At 36.9% G+C, this 26,433-nt stretch overlaps 1 protein-coding gene across 1 annotated transcript in view; it reads right to left on the bottom strand.

Annotated features, from left to right (window-relative positions):
- Window positions 1-1,735: 1,735 nt before the first annotated feature.
- The window catches only part of HSPBAP1 (HSPB1 associated protein 1), a 66,019-nt gene continuing 41,321 nt past the window's right edge, over window positions 1,736-26,433 (bottom strand). The window contains exons 6-8 of the mRNA XM_083141717.1: window positions 11,089-11,222; window positions 7,262-7,372; window positions 1,736-2,365 (exon numbers count right to left, since the gene is read on the bottom strand). Of these exons, the coding sequence (XP_082997843.1) occupies window positions 1,841-2,365; window positions 7,262-7,372; window positions 11,089-11,222 (770 nt within the window). The 3' untranslated portion in view covers window positions 1,736-1,840. The remainder of the gene's footprint in view (window positions 2,366-7,261; window positions 7,373-11,088; window positions 11,223-26,433) is intronic.

Here is a 26,433-nt window from a genome sequence, read left to right as displayed (position 1 = left end):
ATTCCTCTCCGCCGATTTTGGATGGCACGTTGCAGATTATTCAGTGTTTCGCAATACACCTCTGCTGTAATTGTTCGTCGTGGTTCCAAGAATTCCACAAAAATCACACCCTTTTGGTCCCAAAACACGGTTGCCACGATTTTGTGAACTGATGGTGTTTGTTTGAATGTCTTCGCTTTAGGAGAACCAGAGTGCCGCCATTGCATTGACTGCTGCTTCGACTCCCCAGTGGTGTACGATATACATGTTTCATCCCCCGTCACTATGTGCGAAAAGATGTCATCCCCATCCTCCCCCCTGCAGGCCCAAAAATCACGTGCAGCTGTCCTTCTTTGCTCTTTGTGAGCATCTGTCAGCATTTTTAGTACCCACCTCGCACACAGTTTGTGATACCCCAGGTTATCAGTTACAATTCGATGCATTGTTTTCGCAGACACTTCTGGAAACTCTTTGGCGTATAGGCCTCCCGCTACGCTCATCGTCATGGACATTTGAAAGCCCTTCCCGAAACTATCTGCACCATTGCCTGACCTTCCCTTCAAACATCACTGTTGGTCCATAAATGGCACACAATTCCTGATGGATGTCATTCTGTCCTATGGCGTTCAGAAATCGTATGACAGATCTCACATCACATTTGGCGTGATTTGGTATTACGGCAGCCATTTCACCTTACTGCTACTCACATGTACGCAACCCCAATCTGACGATTCTATCTCTGTTGCAAGCACAGAATACTAGGGCATGCTCCTGCGCATGCTCAACTTCATCAGTGTTGCCCACCCTGCGTAAAAAATTATCGGCCCTTTTTTTTTTACATGTGCCTCGTACAATTCTACCATCAAATTAAAATAGCTATTACAAAATAATATACAACTAGAGACCGGATTTTAAAGGGAATTTCTTTTTTTATTTTTCAACACAGATTGTGGAACAAATAACAACAGTGTTGATAATTATCTTCCACCAACATTACATGGTTTTGACATCCCTTTTTTTTTCCTTTTCCAGCTCACATTAACTTTTTTCCCCTTTTCTAAAAGCATTTTGCTTTCTGGTCTCTTTATTGACACGATGTCAAATATTTTGTACACTGTATTTCCCCTAAACAAAATATTCAACAATTGTCTATTTAGAAAGTTTTTTTGTGCTACCACTTGAAGGTGCAGTACCTTGAAAACAATGATACCATGTGACTGAGAAAGTGCTGTATTTTTTTTTTTCACAAATAATTCGTATGTACTATTGTTTACATTTGGCCTCAAAATAAATTATGTATATACCAGAACACAAACCTATCTATACTTTAGTTTTCAGTACGCTGGCCCAACGTAAAACCATGCGTTGGTCCAACATAAAAACCACACAGGCCAACGTTGGAACCATGGCCAAAATTACTGTTGCCCAAAGGTACGTTCTTACATTTGGCCAACCATTTTCAATAAGTTAGACCAACGTTAGGCCACCCACTTTTGGTTACTTGGGAAAATCCGGTCTCTACATATAACACACAGAGGAGTTGAATTAATTCAATGGTAAAGTATTGACAGGGAATGCCAAAAGCCCAAGTTCAATCTCTGGTTCTGGTTAAAATTTTAACAGCTATTTTGTTAATTAATTCCAACTTATCTATGCCCTACATTCTTGGAATTAAATATTTTTTGTATCCAATATACAAGACACTGTATGAAATAAACATTTTTGCTATTGTAAGAAAGAATGAACACACAAGCATAGATCATATATATTTAAAAATAATAATGTAATTCTCATCTTTGTACAGAATGATAAAAATAAAAAATCAACATTCACATAACTAGTTACACACATTTCACAGCCATTAATTCGATGAATCCAAAATCTTTTGTGTAAGCATTGCCAGAATGTCAGGACTGCTGACAGCATTTATAATTCTTTTAACTATGTTGACATCACTTCTCATGTCCCTAGATGTAATGGAAGAATCCTTGTGTTCTGAACTTGTTGGTGAACTAGGACTGGTTTTCATGTTGACATTGCAATCTAACGTAGCACAGGTTTCAAAATATTCACTCTTTTTTAACAATAACACTTCAAAATCTGCAGCTGGCCATTTTTTTACAGGAACAATCAAGTTTTTGTACATATTCAGTGTCTCTCCAACTGAGTTAAAACATGTACTACTGCTGCTTGTCTTGGCTTTTTCATTTTTGTTGAAACATGGCTGAACAGTAGGATGAGATATTTGTCCTTCAGGATCATACTTACACTTCTTCTTTCTAGAAGAGCTTTCCTTAGTTTTTCTATTTTGCTTCTGTGTACATATTTTTGCAGATTGATCTACATACTGAAGAAGAGTTGATGTGCTTGTATTTTCCACGTAATCCTTAAAAAATAAAAGTGAATTTTTATTTATAATATTCACTCATTCTGTTTTTTACTGTTGTATACTACTTAATTAAAAATAAATAACCAGAGGCATCTCAAATAACTGTAAACCTTGCCAAAACATTTTCTTTAATCTTCTTCTTGTGAAAAATTATAGCATCTGTTGAACTGTTACCTCATGGAGGAATAATTATGTTATTTTATTGTATTCACTTCGGCTGTAATAACTAATAAAGAGTACGAGTATATTATAATGTTCTTCTGAACACACCCGACTTTTAACCTCATTTCCACGTACTGCACTTCGGAAACTGCAGTCTTGCAGGCCAACGGGACACTGGTGTCTGGATTTATGGCCAGTTTAATCCTTTGTAGGGTTGTTTGATTTGAGTTTTTGTTCTAATTCCACTTTATGCACAGATAGGCTAATGGGGAGTGGACCTATAATTTGAAGTGTGATCTGAACCACTATGTGACTCAACAGGATATCGAACCTGGGTCCCCTTGATTACAAGGTGATGGCGTTATCACTAAGCCATTGGGAAGGCTACCATTGTATGTTTGGTGATTTCTTGTGTTTGCCCATATGTGTGCCGAGTGCCCTAATACAACCTCGGTTTTTATCCTTGGTAAGGAGATTTTAGAGAGACACATGGTGAATCTATTTCTATTCTAAGGGAACTGGCCCCATATAATGTGATTGGGTGCAAATCGCCCAAGTGCTGAAGCATCTAAAATTTTATTTTCAATCAATGAATAACATTCCTCCATGAACACAGGTAACATTTAAACAAAATGCATAGCTAGTCAGTACTTCAACAACTAATAATAATAATAATAATAACAACAACAATAGCAATAACTACTAACAACAATAATTATTATTAAATGTTATTACATGTATATAACAATAATATATTATTCAATAGTCAATACCAATTTCAATAGGTGTAATTAAATAGGACTAACGACACATCCAGCTAGAAGAATTTGCTGCACACACTACATAATTAATTCATTTTACATGAATTCTGAGGTCAAAACCAACAAGTGTAATATCCCAAATTAAAGAAAAACATTTACGCTACAATTTTTGTTTGGCACACTTTCTTCTGAGATGCCTAGATTATTAGTAAATTAATGATAAACATGAAATTATCAGTAAAAAATATCTTTTTTTTAATAATCCGTAATTAACTACTTAATGGTTGCTCCTATCGAAAAATCTAAGATAACCTTAAATATAAAACACATCTTTAGCTTTCATTCGAAAGAAAGATAGTTGAAATCGGACCATTGGTTTCAGAGATATAGTCACTTTTCAATGTCAATCCGCATTCTTGGATTGGCTGCCATTTCTTTTAGCTACCACTTTGAAATGACAATCATGTTTTTTTGGCATCCTTACACACCCATATAACTGTGGCCTAAAGGAAAATTAGTACCCCCCCAATTATACCGAATTCTTGATTTAGGCCACTTGGTCCATAAATTATAACCTTTTAATTGCTATAGCTTCATTAATAAGAAGGTTACAATGTGAAATAAAATATCAACTAACAGAAATTGAAATAAGTTAAACACTAAATTTGAACAATTGTAGCCGATTTGGCACAAATTCTTCCTGTGACATACAAAATATGTGCAAATAACCCTTTCTCCAGCCAGTAGTTCCCTGATGAACTAACGTATCCCTGGTCTACACTCAGAGTTGGATTATTGTGGAGTATCTTGTCACTGATAGAAATTTAAGTCAAATAAGACCCACGAACCAAACTTAGAAAGTGGACAAGTCCATCAAATGTGCATGCTGCTACTACAACAATCAAACCAAACCTCAAGAAAAAGGACACAAGCCACAACAATGTACTTAGCAGCAGATACATCAGATCTTTGTGTGGATAGTTACAAAAATTATTATAACTGGAAAGAAATAAAATGCAAGGCAATACATATATATTGCTCTATTATGGATATTTTACTATATATACTGGGCTCCCCTAATGGACATTAAACTTTTTTGAGTAACTATATAATTCTGGTCACAGATTATGTTGTATTTGTTTCCAGAAAAGAATATTCCATTAGTTATGCAACTTCATGCAACAATCATTCTATTTTTGAAATACAAGCTGTACACTCTCATTTTGTGCAACAATTTTAGTTGAAAAATTTGCATGGCATACTACAGTTATTTTAGTATGTGAAATGTTTCTTCAAAATTCAGAACAGTATTATATAGCACATATAACGTTTATTTTGTGAGCTATTGTCCTGTTTAAAATATCCATTATGGAGTAATTTATACTCTAATTTACTTCAAATTGAAAAACACATGCCATCTTGAAAAATTGGATAACACAAAGTCATTTAATTCATTGGCACTTTTTGGTCCATTGAACATCAAACTAATGAGGTTTTCCTGTATATAAAAATTAAACTCTCATCATGGATTTTCTTGTTATGTTTAATCTTTAAAACACTGATTTCAAGTTTTCTACACTTACTAATAACAGAGTATGAGTCATTCCATGCCAAATCAACACAGATATGTGCAATTTTTAACCTGACCATCTCCGATTTTCATGAAATTTGGGGAGTTGAAACTATGCTTAGAACTTAGTAACTATGAAAATTTTTAGTCTCGTGCATCTTGTAATTGTTAAATTATACAAGGTCAAAGTTTGCAGAAATTGCCCTTTTTGAGCCCGCTTAGCTATACTAAAGCTGCTGTAACTCCGCCCCTATTTTGCCTAGGAAGCTCAAATAAAGCTTATTGTACAGTGAATTGAACAAGCTTTCCAGTGATATATAACAAGCCCACCTTTGGATAAAAATATAATTTTGTCACGTGACCTTGACTTTGACCTTGAATATCTCAAAACATGTCATCACCAAAAATCGTGAAAAAAATATATTTGGTCCCTCATGCCATTCTATAAAACATATCAAAAAATCATTCTGGGACTGCAATGGGATCAGAAGATAAAAATTAATATGTGTAACTATGTGACTGATAAAAGCCCCATTACATGAACTATGAAGAGTCAAATGACCCTTAACACCCCCTACAAAATGTGAAGGAGTTATCCTGGGTATAATTGGTCATAAAAGAAATAGGTTAGGCACAGGGAGATCCCTAGCCGTGTGTGTCAAGCGCAGATCCGGCATATTGTTGACCGCCATATTGAATTCAACGCAAAAATTTCAAAGGAAAGGGGGTGATGTGATGTGATGTGATATATCAAATGAGGCTAGAATTTCACGAGAAATGCATGCTTGTAACCATTTTCTCCTTTTCGAGGTGTTAAAAACAAAGCATTGGAATGCTCCTAACGTGTTAGGAACTCATCGAGATCACACTGACATCTTGGGAGAGAAAGAAGTATAACACCATTGCATATGATTTTAATCAGCTACATTCACCAAATAGTTGAATAGTGAAGAATATTGGGAAAAGTATCTCAAACAATTACGTGACACTTCCTTCGGAATGAAAAATTCTTCAGTGACGAGGCAAATTTTTATGTTCACGGTGAAGTTAATAAAAATAATATGCAATACCTGTGATTTGCTCAGTCGAATGGTTGTTGCTGGTAAGCTAATTATGTGGTATAATGTATGGCGAACGGAAATGGTTGGTCCATATTCAACAACGGAACCTTAAATGGTGAGGGCTACTTGGATTTGTTAAGTGAACAGGTTTTTTCACCCTTGCTTACGGGATATGGCACTTTCGAGAGTTTTGAAACAGGACAGAGTGTGACCACACTATGTGGACATTTTCTCAATTTCTTCATGGTAATTTTCTAGATAGATTGATGGGCACACGGGGATCTATTAAAAGGCCTGCACATTCCCCAGATCTAACATCTTAGGAGGACTTTTACCTTCAGAAACATTTGAAGAGAATGGTGCATGCACTAAAACTCCCTGATATTGACCATCTGAGATAAGGCATAGTTGCTGCTTGCGATGTTGTTGCACATGTTACATTACCAAATGTTCTGTGTGAGTGTGAGACGTCAACGAGTGTGCTCACAAGAACATTGACAACATTATAATGTGCATATATCGTAAGTGAAAGATATGTGTATAACTTTTTGCTGGCGTAAGATATGTTGGAAAATCCTTCGTCACTTCATTTCTCGTGAAATTCTAGCCTCATTTGATATATCACATCACATCACATCACCCCCTTTCCTTTGAAATTTTTGCGTTGAATTCAATATGGCGGTCAACAATATGCCGGATCTGCGCTTGACACACACGGCTAGGGATCTCCCTGTGCCTAACCTATTTCTTTTATGACCAATTATACCCAGGATAACTCCTTCACATTTTGTAGGGGGTGTGAAGGGTCATTTGACTCTTCATAGTTCATGTAATGGGGCTTTTATCAGTCACATAGTTACACATATTATTTTGTATCTTCTGATCCCATTGCAGTCCCAGAATGATTTTTTGATATGTTTTATAGAATGGCATGAGGGACCAAATATATTTTTTTCACGATTTTTGGTGATGACATGTTTTGAGATATTCAAGGTCAAAAGTCAAGGTCACGTGACAAAATTATATTTTTATCCAAAGGTAGGCTTGTTATATATCACTGGAAAGCTTGTTCAATTCACTGTACAATAAGCTTTATTTGAGCTTCCTAGGCAAAATAGGGGCGGAGTTACAGCAGATTTAGTATAGCTAAGCGGGCTCAAAAAGGGCAATTTATGCTAACTTTGACCTTGAATAATTTAACAATTACAAGACGCACGAAACTAAAAAATTTTATACTTACTAAGTTCCATGCTTAGTTTCAACTCCACAAATTTCATGAAAATCGGAGATGGTCAGGTCAAAGGCTGTGTTGATTTCGCATGGAATGACTCGTATGTACCTCATTGGGATTTAACAGCTGCTCCTTCTGTGTCGATTTCAATTCCTTGCAAAGAGACGACACAAAAAGTTTCACAACTGCCTCCTTCAAGCGACTTTCATCATCATCAGGCTGAAAAAAAAAACCAACTTAATTGCTGTAAATTTGTACAGATGGACATAAATGAAAATTTTACTGATATCCCTAAAGAACCAACATAAAATTTACCAATAAACGAAAATACGTTAGAGTATTCAAATTGGTCTACTTACGCAAGTGAGTATGTATTCTTATGTAAACGACGTTTCGGAAGCTTTACTGCTTCCTTCCTCAGGTTGTCGTTTTCGGCTCGGAATATCAAGCCACGTCAGAGAAGTGTCATGTAAGGATACTGGGTGAATGGTTTGGGTTAAAAACACTTCATAGTGCTTGACATATACAGAATTAAAACCACCTTTGCTAAAAACCCCTTAAAACTCACAATAAAACATGTTTAAACCACCGCTACGGTAAACTGGAGTGGCCGTTGAGAGCCCCAACTCCCTGTCAAGGTGAAGCGTGCGAGCAGATGGCGCCGCGCAGCGGAATGGCACTTCCCCTCCCACGAGAGAACCCTCCCCCCTCTTTTTCTTTCCTCTCGTCACCAATCCAAGGAGAATTCCCGTTCCACCTCGGCTGCTTTCTTTACCTCCAATGTGACATGGAAGCCTATCGGGGCACTTTTATTATTCAAATTGTCCCACTTTTTAAAAAAGCTAATCCATACATCATCTAAATTGCCTTCGTCCCGGTTCAGTTTATTTCTGTGTCCCGCACATATGAATGCCGTTTCGTATACGTTCCTATCCAATTTACTATTACTTCTTTTGATAACCTCTCTTTTTATTATTCTATGCCCACTGTTTATTATATGCTCTGCAAGCCCCGTTTTCGGATCCCTTTCTTTGATGTTCTTATCATGTTCCCCCCATCTAATACGCATGTTCCGGCCGGTTTGTCCAATATATTCCATCCCGCAATTGCATTCAATCCTATACACCCCTTTTTGTTCATCGGGGTTATCTCGAACTTTTACCCCCCTCTTATAATCCGTGAAATGCTTTTCAATATTTCTAGGTGCTCTCGTCCCGCATTTCACACCATACTTTTTCACTGTTTTTTCAATTTTCTTTTTGAGCCCTTTACAGTACGGTATCCCAACATAAATAACTTTACTATCCAACCCTCCCTCCTCATCTTCCTCCTTTTCTAACCTGCTATCAGAATCGGGGTTCCCGTTCGCAGTATTCTTCCTTGCTCTCCTAGCTAACACGTTCATTTCATATTCGGAAAATCCATTCTTCATTCCTACCTCTATTATCCATGATATTTCCTTTTCTTTTTCTACGGCATTATTGCATAACCTCTCAGCCCTTATGAAAAAGTTTAAATAAACATTCGATTTGACCCTGCTTGAATGTTCCGATGCCTTATTAATATAAAGATTGCCTGCCAGGGGTTTATGAAACACCCCTGTCCTTATCCCCTTTTCAATTTTGGTAATCCTTAGGTCCGGGTAGTTAATTTTACCTTATACCGAATTCTCCATAGTGAAGCTTATTCTGTCTTCTTGATTTGCTAACTCCGCAAAAACAGTGTTAAGAGTAGCGGTGGTTTTAACATGTTTTATTGTGAGTTTTAAGGGGTTTTTAGCAAAGGTGGTTTTAATTCTGTATATGTCAAGCACTATGAAGTGTTTTTAACCCAAACCTTTCACCCAGTATCCTTACATGACAGTTCTCTGACGTGGCTTGATATTCCGAGCCGAAAACGACAACCTGAGGAAGGAAGCAGTAAAGCTTCCGAAACGTCGTTTACATAAGAATACATACTCACTTGCGTAAGTAGACCAATTTGAATACTCTAACGTATTTTCGTTTATTGTTAGTTAGTAACACGCACATAACCAATATGCTATAATTTACCAATACTAATAAAATAAGCATTATTCTACTGAGCCAATAAATTGCAAATGTTCCTTGAAGAACACTGATGGTTCATTAAATGTATGTAACCAGGTTAATGCAATGGGTTTGGCTCTTAAAAAGAAACTGGATATTTTAACACATTCACTTTACAAAACTACAAAGTGTGCATTACAGGTTTATATCCATCAAAAATTATAACTAAAATGACAGAATTTTGGACTAAATTTCAGGTAATGTATAGATACATGACACGTCAATTCAGTCTGCTTCTTTTCTATTTACCATTATCAGGGGCAGCACCTGGGGGGCACGAAGGGGTGCTTGTGCACCCCCTATTTTCCCTCCACACCCCCTATTCAAAACCCATGTTGAGAACATGAACTCTTACAGTATCATATGTTGTAGTCACATTGAATGCGCGAATGTTAGGTATTGCAGTGACCTCTTTCTACAAGTGTCACTGGAACAAAAATTTCGGGTCCTTTCAAGATATCACCAGGTCATGCTCGGAAAATTATTTAATGTGAGTTGTATCGTGACGGGTAGTTTACCTTTTAGCATGTTCTATATGTTCCATGTAACATGTTTAGTAAAGTATCATTTCAGACTTTGTTGAGGAGCCCAAACTTTGCGAAGAAATGTTACAGTTCATTGATGGGGCTAGTGCAGCAGAAGAGGATTTTAACAAAGATGAAGTTGCCATGCACTTTGCATTTTGTCCTGACACCGCAGAATCTGTGGGGCAACCACAGGGGCAGGAGGGCATTACCTCCCCAACCATGGCTGGAAATCAATTGAAGTAAAAAAAAAAAAAAATTAAAAAAAAAATATCAAGGCTAGCAGAATCTAAGAGTAGCAAGACAAAATAATACTCAAGATGGAATTTCTTTATTTTTTCTTCCAGACTGCAAAAGGCACCTGCATGGGCACGGAGAGGAGATTTCCATCCTCGATTTCAAAATTTATGCAAATAAAAGTACATTTCGTAAAAAAAATTCGTAAATCCGTGAAAATTCAGAGCTGTAGCTAGGGGGCGGCGAACAATCTAAATAAAAACGTCATAAAATAGAGAATGCAGCATCCTATTAAATTAATATTGTTTTCAGTTTGCAATAATTTGGAACCAAATTTTTTTTGCGAGAAGTGAGAAATATCATTTCTTTCTGTAATGTATTGTAAATTACCAGAGAGAAGTAAGACCAACTATGTACTTCAGGCTGTTACTGCTAAGCAGTTTGGTCTTAAATGTGTGAACAATTTTTTTGGATGAAAAGGAGCATGCACATTTGAGAGATTTATATCATTTTTGATGTTCGTCTGTTATGAGGCGGATGAATTGATTATGTAATGCATTTAAATACCGTATTGGCCGGAATATAAGCCGCACCCTAAAATTTAAAGGAGCGAAAAGAAAAAAAAAAAGGTGATACCCGAATATAAGCCGAGGGAATAAAAGAAAATACTGGTAACCATTCACCTGGAAATTCAGGGAGAAATACCTGTATAAGCAGTTTCATATATTTCACTTTGTTACCACAGACCTTTGAAGTTTCAAAATAATTATTCTTGTATGTACATGTTGTTTCATTGTAGAATTCTTCTTCTAGTTAATTTTGTTCAAACATTTAAACATCTTATTTGACTTGTTTGTTCATGAGAACACACGATCTTTTCATCAGACTTTTACTTGTAGTTCTAGTCTCATGAAGTGACCATGTGTTCTCCCAAAACATTTCACAAAATAATATGTTGAAATGCTTGTGATCACTGTAAATTAGAAGTATTCTACAGTACCTTGCTCTAAGTGCAATAAAACGTTAATTATCATATTCCATATAAAAATTGCATGGGATTGAATAAGAACCTAACTGCACAACTTACCAATTCAATCCATGTATTAATACTAATGGCTGTTTCAGTGTTTTCCACATAATGCCACCAATTATGTGGAACAAAGAGAACATCTCCAGGATTCAAAGTCACTACATAGGCAGAAAGATTCTTGAAGGTTCCATCTGTAATAAAGCAAATTATTATCTGTTTCAGATATTAAGCTTCACATTTGGTTCTTTTATGCTAATAGTGCAACATATAACTGATTCTTACACTTAATAATTGATTGATTTATTTTGTTTCTAAGTCCACTTTGTGCACAGTAAGGCTAATCGGGACTGGACGTACAGTTTAAAGTGGAATACGAACCACTATGTGCCTCCACCTGGTATTGAACCCGGGACCTCTTGATTACAAGGCAACAAGACTGTACCTCTATGCCATCGGGAAGGACCAATTCTTACAGTTAAAATTGTGCATTTAACTTTTCTTGTAGAGTGAAAAACAACTAATGATATGACTGTTTCTTACTCATTTTTATTTCTCTAGAACAAATATAAGACTTTACATCTCAAGTTCTTTGTACTGTGCAAGCAGAGGCGTGGCGTGCATGTAGCCGCTGTTACCGCAGGTAACACCAAAATATAAAGAATTGAAGAACCTGTCTTAAAATATTATTACTAGAGCCCAGAAGTTTGGCAAAATGCCTCTTTTTATCTACTGGATATATTGATAAAATTTTTCCGGATATACGTTTTTTTTGTTGTTTCGAATGTTTTAGAAGCCTTTTCATTTTGCCTATTGGGACCCCGCTGCCTATTTTTAATTATAATGCCTTTTTTTTGCCTTTTTCAATTAAATTGGACCATTTTTTTTAAAAAAAAGTGTGTATATAAATTATTTTTCTCCAAAAAAACGTTGTTGGCATTTATTTTTCTTCCGTTTATTATGTGAATAATTTTCGCTTTATTTAAGTAATATTGAACTCACGCATGTTTCAACATTGCTGAAGGAGAAAAGTGTGAGAGAAAAGTATTTCATGCTGAGTTAGGATATTGGCTTTCGGTTAACATTTCCTTGTGCATGATTGACTGCTGAAAACCTGTTGCAGAACATCTTCACAATTACGTCATCACGTCCGTGTCAGGACGTTATTGACAAGAAACAGCACTAATGCCCAAGGGCCTTTGCATGCATTCCAAAATCAAGTTTTCTATCTTTAATTTAGTTCTGCACTTTGGAGGGAAACGATCGTGTATTTCTCATCATGCCAAAATTTAGTGTGCCATTAAGTGGCAAGTTACATGGTTATGTGCGTGAATTTGGTGAAAATTGAAATGCTCTTCCCAATGTAGATTTTAACATTTTGCCAGAAATTATAGATAAAAGTAAGCGACTTCCAAATGTGCCTTTTTTTGTTTATTTTGCCTTTTTTCATTTTTAGTGCCTATTTTCCACATTATAAATGCCTTTTTGCCTGCAATCTTAACGAAAATAAATGCCTGAACTTCCGGGCTCTAATTATTACGTACATAAACTGGTAATATTGTCGTAAAGTAAACATTGCAGACTGACAATTTTTCTGACACCGGCAAAAGCGAAGAGGAGGACTGATCCTGTACCCTCCTCAGGCAACATGAGGAAAGGGCCCTGAGCCCACCCAAGGAAGACTTCGCGTTGCGGCAAAGACTGACCGCGGGAGGAGGAGGCGGGTCTTTGGCATGCCTGTTTAGCCGGCGCAGTTGCCGGTGATCCTTACCGGATACAGACCAATGTTGCCATATTCAATTGACAGAAAAGAGCTAAGTCACCTAATCGGGTCTATCTTACTCTGAAGGTGTCCAGTCGCACTGGGGAACAATGGCGCAGTGGTAGCGTCGCTGCCTTATAATCAAGGGATCCCGGGTTCGATACCTGGTGGAGGCACAAGTGGTTCGGATCCAACTTTAAACTGTCCCGATTAGCATTACTGTGCATGAAGTGGACTTAAATCGCCAAATCAAAATTTAAAAAAAAATCAAATCACACTGGGGGAAAAGCAAACTACAAAGTGATAGTTTGTATTTACTCTAAATATCAGCGATTTCGAAAGTCCTCTTTGTCCTTCTTCGACATCATGGGCGAGAAGGAGAGGAGAGGGATGGGTATGATCAAGGGGTCCACTGTCCTTCTAAAAATGTCAACCTAAAATTCTATATTTCACACATATATTATTTCGGTTACAGGAATTTGTGATAAATGTTGAAAGGACCAATTGAGATTGACATGCGTTGTCGCAGGAATGCAATAATATCAGATTGAAGCAATGTTTTTGAGGTGGTAGAACTGTTTTTGGGTGAAAACATTACTTACAAGCATAATTTCACGATTATTATCTTAGCACGCTCTGAAGTGTCAGGTGTCGCAGGTTCGAATCCTCCGCAAGAAATGGTTATTTCAATGTTCATTGTTATTATTTTACTTACATAATTATAAAAATTAATAATTACATACACAAAGAAATAATAATTTTATTTCAATAATTCACCATGCATCCTCATTGTCACGATTACCCTATAAAGCGAAAGCCTTAAAGGTAGCAAAGGACGTAAAATATACAAAATAGTAGTGGTGTCAGAAATGAGATTTCAGTGGATTTAGCGAATCATGGGAGTGGGAGTAGTTAGGAAACAGATGAAGACTACATCTACTCTACATACGTCTTATTTGAAACGAAAAGTTTCACGATTTGGGCAAATCTGGTTTCAAAAGAACTAAGATGGCAACAGTAGTAGAACTGGACTTCTTGCAGGTTCCGAAGGAAATATTGGGGAAGCGCCGATGCTGAGAGGGGAGGGGGCAAGGAGGGTGCTTCACGTGTTACAAAAGTAAACAACGGTTTGTGGGAGGGACTGTGCAGTGTGAGTTTTATGAGTGGTGTCTTTCGTCTTTATGTTGTTTTCGGGCATTGTCAATTAATTAATGGAGCTTGCTCCGAGTTCCGAGGTGGCGGGTTCATCCCATCTGAACAGTGTGTGTAATCGTGCGATAGAAGATATTTTGAAGCAATCTTTCGGTTCGTTCTTTTGCAGAAAAAATCGAAATTGTGGCGAAAGGGAGGCCAAAGCCTATTTTGAACGATTTAAAAACCAAGTAGTCTGCTGGATATGACCGACAGTTGTGACATTCACTAGTCAATCATTTGCACGATTACATTTCGTTCATAAATATTTGAAACTAAAAACGCGAAGGTGAAGATACAACTTCTATGGGTCTATTCTATTAGTGAAATAACTGAGCAATATGCAGTTCACTATTACCTATATTTTCATTTTTTAGTCACACACAATATCACACAATGACTATTGATTCTTGTTGCTATAGCAACGTTAGAATTCCAAATATCTCGTTTATACAGCGTAGAGTGCAATGAATAACATAAAACATAATTAACGTTGTACAAAGTAATAATTATACATTTTTTAAACGTTAATATAAAGTGATTTGTATAATATGAAATTAATAATTTCAATAAACATATAATTATATTGTGCGGATTCACAGGACCGTCACAACATTCCCCTCCTCCGGGAAAATGAAAACTACGAAACAGCAAGGAGGAGTTTTCATTTAAAAATCAGTCAGATGTTTATCAACATAACTAAAACAAAGTTACAAATGCACAATATTATCTGACATTCGACAACAACGTGCACATAAACAGATTTGTGCCTAACAGGTAATAACAAATCAGAACATAATACAACATTCAATTGTACAAAATAATAAACAAAATGGTTTCATTTTTTTCAAGTATCTACTCTCATAAATTTAATTCTCAGACAAGAGTTGATTCCTCTTTTCTTCCGAACAGTTAAACACTCGAAGATTTGAAAAGTTCACCTTGTCATAATATTGCTGGTTCATTGTGTAAAGAATTGCATTATTGTCCTTAATTTCCTTGACAAGGAATGGCCCAATATACAAGTTGAACAATTTATGAATCTGGCTGTTAATTTTGGAACTAACTTGCCTATTTTTTATCATAACCAAATCTCCTGTTTGAAGTTTGATCGAGTTCAATGCATTCTTAATCTTCCTACTTCTTCTAGATTGTCTAGTCCTGATTTCTGCTAAAAACAATTTGCGTTTCCATGGCAAAGATTTAATTTGTTCTGGCCAGCTGATTTCTTCAAATATTGAGTCCTTCATATCTTCATGTAAGAAAAGTTCACTAGGAGATAATCCGGTAACTGAAGAGCATGAATGATTTAATAACTGAATAATAGAATTTATTTTTGAATACCAAGTGGTGTGATTATCATTGCAGAATAATCGCAGTAACCTAACAATCTCTTTATTGTACCTCTCAATAGGATTAGATTTCGGATTGTATGTAGTGGTAGTAATATGCTTAATTTTCCTTGAATCCATGTAGGCTTTCCACTCATTTGATGTAAATTGGCTTCCACAATCTGATAATAATACATTACATACAGGGTAATGTTTAAAATATTGTTCTTCAAAACGATTGATAATTTCCCTGGCAGTCGCTTTTCTTAACGGATAAATCATAACAAACTTTGACATAACGTCTACAATTGTGAGGAGATATTCATATGTACGTGATCTTGGTAATTTTCCGATTAAATCAATAGAGAGGAAATCGTGTGGTTGGTGCGAAACGACGTGATATTCATCTCTCGGCAACGGCCGACCTACAATCTTTGTTCGTGCACATTCTAAGCAATCTTTCAGGTAATTTCTAATTGATTTTCTCATGTACGGCCAAAAATATGCTCTTCTACAAGCTGTTAAAACCTTCTGATAACCAAAATGTCCATTTAAATCATGCATTTTGTGCAATACCAAAGGTATAAGCTCACGTGGCACTACAAGTTTACAAATTTCATCTGAATTGGGTTTATAAAACAGAATTTTGTTGTGAAGAAGATACTTTGAAAAGTCTTTATCAGTTGTACTATCTTCCAGGTGAGAAATTATATTATTGCATTTTTCATCTGCTCGTTGAGCTTTTAACCAAATAGAAGAAGTATCATCTTGTGAATCTTCCACAATTACTTGATTGATATATAATTTATCATCAAGTGCAGAATAAGAAGTACAAGGCGGAAATCTACTCAACGTATCAGCAATATTATTCGAAACTCCTGGGACATGATATAACGTGAAATCAAAACACTGCAGTTTGAGAGCCCATCTCGTAAGACGAGAATTAAGTGATTGTGCAGTTTTAAGCCAAGACAACGACTTATGATCTGAATATAAGTTGAAATCAGTTCCTTTAAGATATATAGCAAATTTCTCCAGAGCAAATAATATAGCTAAACATTCCAATTCGTGTGTACTATATGTAATCTCTGCTCCTCTAAGAGAACGACTGCCGTATTGTATGACACGAATTTCATCATTATCAACTTGCCAAAGTACACAACCTAATCCTTTCTGGCTTGCATCAACAGAAACACAAAACCTCAACTCAAAGTCGGGTTGACTCAATGCTGGTGCTGAAATTAGAGCATTCTTTAGTAACAAGAAAGCTTCTTGACACTGAGGTGTCCAATAAAATGGCACATTCTTGCGTAAAAGATAATATAATGGACTAGCGATATCTGAAAATCCATGTATAAAACGATTCCTCCAATTTGCCAGTCCCAAAAATTTGCGAAGTGACTTTTTGTTTTGAGGAACAGGAAACTGTAGAATAGCTGAGTCTTTATCATGATCGACCTTAATCTCGGAACCAGACACCGCATGACCCAAAAACTTAATTTCCGTTTGGAAAAATTTGCATTTGGCAAATTTTATGGACATGTTCGTCTTCTGCAATGTCTGTAGAACATAATCAAAATGTTCAAAATGTTTCTCTATTGTTGGGCTAAATATTAAAATGTCATCCACATATATCATCAGAAATGAATGAGTCTCCGGTCCAAACACCTTATTCATCCTCTCAACAAAAACAGAAACAGCTGATTTTATACCAAATGGCAAGTAACAAAACACGTGCTGTCGTCCTCGATACGAAAAAGCTGTGTACTTATATGAGTCGGGCGTAAGTGGTATTTGAAAATATCCACAGGAGAGATCAATTGAAGAAAAATATCTTGCACCCTTAAAATGTTGAAGTAGCTCGTTTATCGGTTCAACATGGGTAAGTGGTGAAATTACATGTTGATTTAAACGACGAAAATCCACCACTGGACGCCACTCACCATTAGATTTTGGAACGATATGTACTGGGTTCAAATAAGGCGAAGACATCTCTTTAATTATTCCCCAGGCTTTCCATTTTTCTAGTTCCTTTTCTAACGCTGCTCTTTTGGCGAACGGTACCGGATATATAGGTGCCTTGATTGGTTCCTTTGTGTCTAGTTCAATTTGATAAGGTTCTACAAATGCAGATCGGGGTCGATCAGAAAACAAACTATGATATTCTATTATTAGATTCTCAAGCTGAGACTGCTGCTCCGTGTTGAGTGATTCACACAACCGCACCTTCGTTGTGATCTGATCTAGAGAAACGACAAGTAAATTTTCTGCTTCTTCGACTATAGTAACTTCCTGCATCTGGCAGCGATCCCTATCAGTTGTGATTTTGCTAGAGTTAAATGGCTGAACCAATTCGGAACCAGTAGACGCCATCAAACTAATTTCGTTTCTTCTAAAATCGAGTACAGCTTTGTACTGCCTTAAAAATGGTATTCCGAGAATTAATTCAGCATGCAGTTGCTTCAATACGAACATCTCCAAAGTAAAAACTTCCGAGTTAATTGAAATACTTATAATCTTCCGACCAGCAACATGAAACTTCTGATGTCCTGCAAACGGCAATAACTTAAGTTGATCCACTGTATCCAGTTTGGCACTCGGAATAATTGATTTTATACTGCACCATAATTCATAACTGACTAAATTACACTGGCTTCCACTGTCGATGACACACTGTATCGTAATACCGCAAACTGTTCCTGTGATCAAAGGTTGATCAGTAATAGGAGTAGGTATACCAGTATCATTTAAAATCCAAGTAGGTTCATCTTCGTACCAATCTAATTGAAAAAATATTGAAAGTGGATAACAATGATCAACTTCAGGTAAAACGGAATTACTTAATACAGCATACTGACAAGTTGTGCCTATATTATCACTACGATATGATTTAGACGGACCATCCATTATGTTAGTGCAAGCAAACTGGTCCACGTTCACCCGCGACGTTCGTTTAATGTTGCTTCAGGGACAGAAGAAATGAACTGTTTACAAGAAGTTTCTCTTGGATCGAAAGATGGAGCATTTTCATTTAATGGAGTATTCGCCACTGCAGTTGCATTGCAACTGTTTCCCGTTGACAACTGAGAAGACGAATATCCGCAATTGGCACATACACTGCATGGTTGGAATGAGTGGAAATTATTGTTAGAGAACTGAGAGTTAGGACGCAGTGTAAATTGCTGTTGTTCTTGCTCGTTTCTGGCATTGAAACTGTTGGTCATAAATCTACCATTATTGTTGAAGTATCGTGAGCTTTGTGGACTTCTATTTTGCCGGTAATTTTGAGTTCCTGCACCATTACGTCTGTAACGATTATATGGTTTGTTAGTTAGGTTAGGTTTCCCAAAATTATTATTTCTATTAAATATCATCGTCTTCTGGCTGGAGTTTGATTGTTGGTTTTCAGCAACAAACGGAACATCTGTACGTGGAATCTTATATCTTTTATTTTCATCGCTAGAAGAAACAAAATGAACAGTATCATTAGGTCTTACATTACGTCTTGAACCTTGATTTCCATTAGGTTCATCATCGTTCACAAACGATGAACTTTTAGCAACACTCTGAACTCTCAGTTTTGCCCTTGCACTATTATTGTCGGTAAAACTTTTAGAATTATTCCCATCATGTCGGAAATTTTTTTCACGTACATTACCATGAACATTAAAACTCTTGTTTGCTCTTGAATTCGCTAAATCCAACCTCTTTAGTAACGCAATTACATCATCCATTTTAACTAATCTAGCAGCTAATATTGTTTGTGCAATAGATGTGGGCAACTGATTGATTAAAATATCAATAACTTCTGCATCATTCGGACGATCAACTAAATTATAATATGCTGAATGCGTACGAATAGCAAAAACTTCCATACTACTCGTCGATTTAGGATCATATTTACGACTTCTAAGTTCAGATAATTGAGCCTGAGTTAACGAATAAGACGTGTAGTGATTCAGAAATTCGTCAACAAACTGTTTATACGATGTAAACGAATCGACATGAGTATTATACCAACCTTCTGCAGGTCCCTGAAAACAATTAGTAATACATTCAAGCCTTTGCATGTCAGGAACTTGCAGTAAGTCTAAGTAGGACGTTAAAGTTTTAATAAACTTACGTGGGCTTGATTTTTCAGGATCTTCAGAATATTTAGGAAGAACAGTAAGTTCATTCAATCTTACCAACCGTCGAGGTTCTTGAGTAAGCGAACGCACACAATTGTCAGGATAATTACATCGATGATTCTGCGGATTTGCTGACTTTTGGTTTACTTGCCTCTTTCTTTCCTGACCAGAACCATCAGAATATAAAGAACGAGTTGATTGACATAACTTATTAGTATTACTAGTTCTCACTCGATTATTTCTAGAACGTTTTTGTCTTTGTGAAGCAATGTGATTGTGTTCGTAATCAGAAACATCACACGCTGAAGAATCAGATGATTTAGGAGAGGTTAGGTTCTGTGCAGGAATACCAGGTTGACAGTTACTATTCACATGAGAACTGTAAACTTGTACAGGATTACTTGATTCAACATTAGTCGAAATATTAGATGTTAACTTAGTAATATTTTCCTCACATGCTTCCACGCGCTTAGTTATTTCGTCCTTGCTCACAACGACTTCAAGTCTTTGAACTTGCCGAGACAACCCTGAAACATTGTTCTGGCATTCTGTAATCTGATCAGTCAATCCAGCAAGTTTATCAGAATTCTCTGTACAAGTAGTGTTGACTTCCTCGATTTTCTCTGTTAGTCCTTGCACTTCTCTTTCCATTTCCTGATGTAATGAACGTGTTGCTAATTTGCAGGACTCGGCAACTTCAGCTAATTCCTTTCGTAACGATGTACTCAATTCGTGGAAGTCAAGCTTGAGTAGTTGCTGTGAATTTTGAATTTCCTGTTGAGATTCCCTGATTTTTATAAACTCAAGCTGATGAGACTCTTGAGTTTGCCTCATTTTTGTAAACTCAAGCTGTTGAGACTCCTGAGTTTGCCTCATAGAATCTTGAGTTTGCATCATTTTTGTAAACTCAAGCTGTTGAGACTCCTGAGTTTGCCTCATAGAATCTTGAGTTTGCATCATTTTTGTAAACTCAAGCTGTTGAGACTCATGAGTTTGCCTCATAGAATCTTGAGTTTGCCTCATTTTTGTAAACTCAAGCTGTTGAGACTCTTGAGTTTCCCTAATTTTTGTAAATTCCATCTGTTGTGACTCGCTGATTTTTCTTAACTCTGCCAGCAGATCAAACATTTGAAAAGGAACATTACTTTGCCCCGTTGACGTCTCTGCCAACACAGAAGGACGAATGTCAATTTCTTGAACATTTTCTTGACTTCTTTTCCATTGCACGAAAGCTTCAATACTGAACGGATCATAAGAAGGATCACAATCTGTACAGAAATAATTTTCATTTAACTGGTATAATTCCCAATGCTTATCGGACAAACCCAAACATTGTAAATGATACCAATGGCCACAATTTTCACAAGCTACCAACCTTTCCTTATCGGGGTCTTTGCAGCACTTCACCATATTCATGGCACCATTCTTATTTTGTGATTCATCAGGTTCATCACCACAATTGATAGATCTAGCTGTAAGACTTGTTTTGGATCTTAGATTATAAGGATTACTAGATGCGTACATAATATAAATTTATGTACAAACTAGATTCACGAGAACAATGGTGTAAGTTAACACTTACGCAAAACACATCACTCAAGATCGTGCTGATAACGCGAAGGTCATGGGTTCGATCCCCTTACTGGCCACCAATTATACTGTGACATTCACTAGTCAATCATTTGCACGATTACATTTCGTTCATAAATATTTGAAACTAAAAACGCGAAGATGAAGATACAACTTCTATGGGTCTATTCTATTAGTGAAATAACTGAGCAATATGCAGTTCACTATTACCTATATTTTCATTTTTTAGTCACACACAATATCACACAATGACTATTGATTCTTGTTGCTATAGCAACGTTAGAATTCCAAATATCTCGTTTATACAGCGTAGAGTGCAATGAATAACATAAAACATAATTAACGTTGTACAAAGTAATAATTATACATTTTTTTAAACGTTAATATAAAGTGATTTGTATAATATGAAATTAATAATTTCAATAAACATATAATTATATTGTGCGGATTCACAGGACCGTCACACAGTTCAATGTTTCGTGGTATCACGACTATCCGTGGTTATGTGGATGTGCACAGTTGTCGAAACTCTTTTGTTGACCATGTACTCTATTTTCGGGTGAAAAAAAATGTGTGGAATTCAGGTGTGGATAACATGGACCATGACCATGATGCACCAAAAAATTCAAATTCAAATGAAAAACTTCACTTTATGGTTGATTTGGTGTTTTAAGTCTACTTTATGCACAGTAAGGCTAATCGGGACTGGACCTACAGTCTAAAGTGGAATCCGAAACACTATGTGCCTCCACCGGGTATCGAACCTGGGACCCCTTGATTACAAGGCAACGACGCTACCACTGCAGCATCGGGGAGGCCTTAACTTCAGTTTATGACAGCATCATAGAACTTTTTTGATTTGATTTGTTTGATTTTGCTTCGCTTGTGCCACTTTTGTCTAATTTGCGAAGATGGGGATGACATGATATGATGAAATTGATGAATAGACATCACAAACGTCCATACCCAAGCCCGGATTCGAACCCGGGACCCCAGCATCATATAACTATTTTCAAAGAAGAGTCGTCGGATTGATTTGCTCTATTAAGTAGCCTTCGATGTTTCTGTAAGTATCAAATTACGAATTATCGTGTCAACAACCATTGTTTGGGATTTCACTTCAGTCTTTATGTCAACATCTTTTTTTCCTGATTAATAAATTTACCAAAATCTAGTATTGAATTGCAGATGTACCAGATTAATATTATATGAACTACTTGGAAGACATTGGGGGGGGGGGGCATGAGGTGGGGAGGCACCCAAGTCTCCCTTAAATGCCCTACTGATAACCGGTAACACTTAAAAATCCCACGCCATGCCACTGTGTGCAAGTTATAGTACAAAAAGATAATGCCTCAGAAAGAGTAAATTTGTATATTAGTACAACACCTGGCTGACTCTCTCTCTCTTTAAAAAATGAAGTTGACTCCAAAATGGCTGACTTCAAGATTCCTGCCATATTGGTAACATAACGTATGTCATGTTTCATTTTATTTGATTTTTGTTACATAGCTTTGCTTTTCTGCCACTTTTGGCTAATGACAACAATGAGGATGAGTGATGATATGATGAAATTAACACTTACAAAGAACACCCATGCTCAGGGTGGGATTTGAACCTGGGACTCCTGTCATCATAGTCAGAGGCCAGCACGAGACCCGGAAGAGACCTCTCCACAAGGATTCGTGCCTACAATAATATGCAACACACACGTCACGCCAGGTGTTGGACATTTGTGCAAGCGAGCTTCCCTGAACAAGAATCCACAGGCCTCAATGCCTGACAAGTTTTTCTCTTTACCCGGGTACTAAGAAGTCCCGTGAGACCCAATGTAGTTCCTGCAGTCAGATGCGAGCACCACGGTCACTGTTGCCAACAGCCATTATATTTCACTATGCATGGAAACATTTGAATTTATGCTAGTCACAGGTGCCTTGAAATTGTATAACTGTTAGATTTTGTAACTTCTCAAATTAGTTTCATTATTATGTCAAACTGACTACCACATATTTTCCAAATTTGTTTTGAAGACTTAAAATAGGTGTGTGTTTTGTTCATTTTATGTCACCTTTCTGGTCTTGAAACCGTAAATCTTCTCTTTGTTTCATTTTTATGTCATTTGTTTGTTGAACCATAGCATTCATTGCCTGCTATTTGCACCCATCTGAAGATACAAGCTAACAATTATATTTTGCATTGTGTTACTATCAAAGTGGTCTGTAGAAGTAGATACATTGCAACAAAGTGAGTGAACGACGATTTGTTGAAAGAGATGACAATATGGAAAAACCTTTTGTAATGTAAATTCTCACTTCATGTTCCATTTTATGGACCCCCATGCTTTAGTGTTCAGCATCACGTGATATCAGAAATGTAATGGTTGAAAAAGTACTATATTACACCTATATTGAGTATAAAATTCCCCTTCAGAATGAAATTTACGAAAACAAAAGAAGTTATATTTGTGCCATAGAGGGGATAATAATACTAAGCAAGCCACAAACAGTATAACTTTTCAAATAATAAGGGGGATATCTTGAGAAACTAATTCAGATATTGAATTGAATTGGAATAATTACACCAGAGAGAAAAAATCTGTAGCAATAGTTTTCAAAGTTCTTCAAAAAATAGTTTAACTCATTGACTGATTTGGTGTTTGAAGTACAGTAAGGCTAATCGAGACTACACCTACAGTTTAAAGTAGGATCCGAACCACCATATGCCTCTACTGGGTATAGAACTCAGGACCCCTTGATTACAAGGTGACGATGCTACCACTGCATCATTGGGGATTCCCCCCCCCCCCCAAAAAAAAATAGTTTAATGTAGAACAACCACAAGTCACACAATGTTCCAAAATATTTACGATGGTACTTTTTTGCGAAACTTGGTTCATACTCCTTTACTGGTGTCAGCAGTGGCGGTGATTAGGGGATTGAGGGGCAACCACTCTTGCCCCTGCACCATGTTAACCTTATGTACCAAGGTAAATTAAACTGTCCTTGCCCCCTAGTTTTTTAACCCAATCACCGCCACTGGGTGTGAGTGATACAAATGTTTTCTACCATAGAATAAATCTCTGCAATTTCAAATTGATAAACATTCCAAGTGCTCCTTGAACAGTTTAGAATCTAAAAGTTGGCCACAGTGACTGCATGATTCATGTGTTTGGAGACGGTGCAAAACCTGAATGAGCGTTCGCTATAGATAAGCAAGCTGGGTCTTGCAAGGCCTGTCAGTTACCCAAGGGCTTTCAATGCTTGACGGTTCAAAACCCAGGCATACAGTTTTTACTCGCTCGCTAGCCAGCCAGGCAGGCGTAGAAAGCTAACTGGCCGATGTGCAGTGCTCTGATCATAGTATGCTATGCTAACCACTCCACCACAGAACTTGGCTTCAATATCATGCATAAGGATATTTGATTCTTGTTTTTCTATTCATACAGATGTAACAGATGCTTCCACACTTATAGACCAGCTTGTATCCTTCTTTGTACTGAAACATCAAACACAGCAAGTTCCATGGTCCACATGCAGTTTGTAGTTTTCTTTGTAAGAAGATGGTCATGGGCGTAACTTGGGGCCTAACTTTCAGGGGGCAAAATCGAACTTGGGATATAACTTTGGAGGAATCAAACTTGGGACTTATTTCTCAGTGGCAGATTCAAACTTGTGCCTCAACTTTCAGGGGTATAATCAAACTTGGGACTTAACTTTATGGGGTAGAATCAAACTTGGGACTTAATTTTTGGGGGTATTTTCAAATTTGGGACATAACTTTTGAGGGTAGACTCAAACTTGGGACTTATCTTTCAGTGGAAAATTCAAACTTGAGACTCAACTTTTGGGGACAGAATCAAATTTGGGATTTAACTTTGGAGGCAGAATTAATCAAACTTGGGACTAATCTTGCGGTGGCAGTTCAAACTTGGTATATCTTTTGGTGGCAGATTCAAACTTGGGACTTAACTTTTGGGGGTAGAATCAAACTTGGGACTTAACTTTCGGTGGCAGAATCAAACTTGGAACATAACTTTTGAGGGCAAAATCAAACTTGGGATTTAACTTTCGGGGGCAAACCAAACCTGGGACTTAACTTTTGGGGGCACAATCAAACTTGGGACTTATCTTTCGGTGGCAGATTCAAACTTGTGACTCCACTATCGGGGGTAGAATCAAACTGGGACTTAACTTTCAGTAGCAAATTCAAATTTGGGATATCTCTTGGTGGCAGATTCAAACTTGGGACTTAACTTTCGGGGGCAGAATCAAACTTGAGACTTAACTTTCGGGGGCAGAATCAAAATTGGAACTTAACTTTCGATGGCAGAATCAAACTTGGCACTTCAGGAGGCAGGATCGACAAGTTTTCCATCCCATAAAAAGTCCAGAACTATTTTGCTAAATAACTTACATTTGCGCAATCATAAAAAAATACTCTTTGATGCTTTGCTCCTCAGGTCTCAGGAGGTTAGCAAAAGTATCCTTCATTTTTAAATTTAGTATCCTGAAAATTGTGAGAGGTCAAGAGCCCCCCCTTGTCCCCGCCAAGTTATGCCTATGGAGACGGTCACACTGACATCTCACATGCAGTGTTGCCACAATCTAAGGACACAATTTCCCTTTCCAATGGGCAAAATTTCCCTTTTTGGACTACTTTTCCCCTTCACCTAATTATTATTATTATTAGCAGTTGTAGTAGTAGTAGCAGCAGCAGCAGCAGCAGTAGTAGTAGTAGTAGTAACATTTCCGTTGGTCCATGTTTGTATGAATAAAAAATGTTATACAAATTTTTCACATATATATCAGCTTCGTCGCTTTCTGGTTAGATGTCCCAGGTTTTAATCCTGGTCAGCAATCCATTATATCGTTAATTCTCATCGTTACAATTATCCGAAGATACAGAAAAGCGACGTACAATAAACTTAAGAGAAATATAAATAGATACAGGCTTATATTCAAAGGAGCAGAGATTAGAAGGATCAGAAAAAAAATAAAAATGTGAATATGAAACTGGAACTTAACAAAAACTGTAATAATGTAAAGTTAGAAGTCTTAAAATTTCCCTTAAATTGTGATATTTTCCATCGTAATTTCCTTTTCCCTATTGGCTAAAATTTCGGTCCAAATTTCCCTGCAAAAGGGAAATTTCCCTTCATGTGGCAACACTGCTCACATGTTAACATCACCTTTAACCTGTTTTAGGCTATTTGCAATGATGATAATGTGCCTCCTTGATGGTATTGTGGTAACATCCTCACCTAGTAATCAAAGAGGTCCCGGTTTCGATATCTTGTGGAAGAACATAGGGACTTAAACTTAGAACTTTAGCTGGCAAGATTGTGTATTTCATGTGACTTGATACTGAAGCAGTGAGTATGTGAATGTGTTAACTAAGGGTG

Source organism: Lepisma saccharinum, chromosome 1 (assembly GCF_977018435.1).
Source record: "Lepisma saccharinum chromosome 1, izLepSacc3.1, whole genome shotgun sequence".
In the NCBI taxonomy this organism is placed as follows: domain Eukaryota; kingdom Metazoa; phylum Arthropoda; class Insecta; order Zygentoma; family Lepismatidae; genus Lepisma; species Lepisma saccharinum.
Note: the sequence above shows the minus strand (reverse complement) of the source record. Positions and strands in the feature narration are given on the sequence as shown.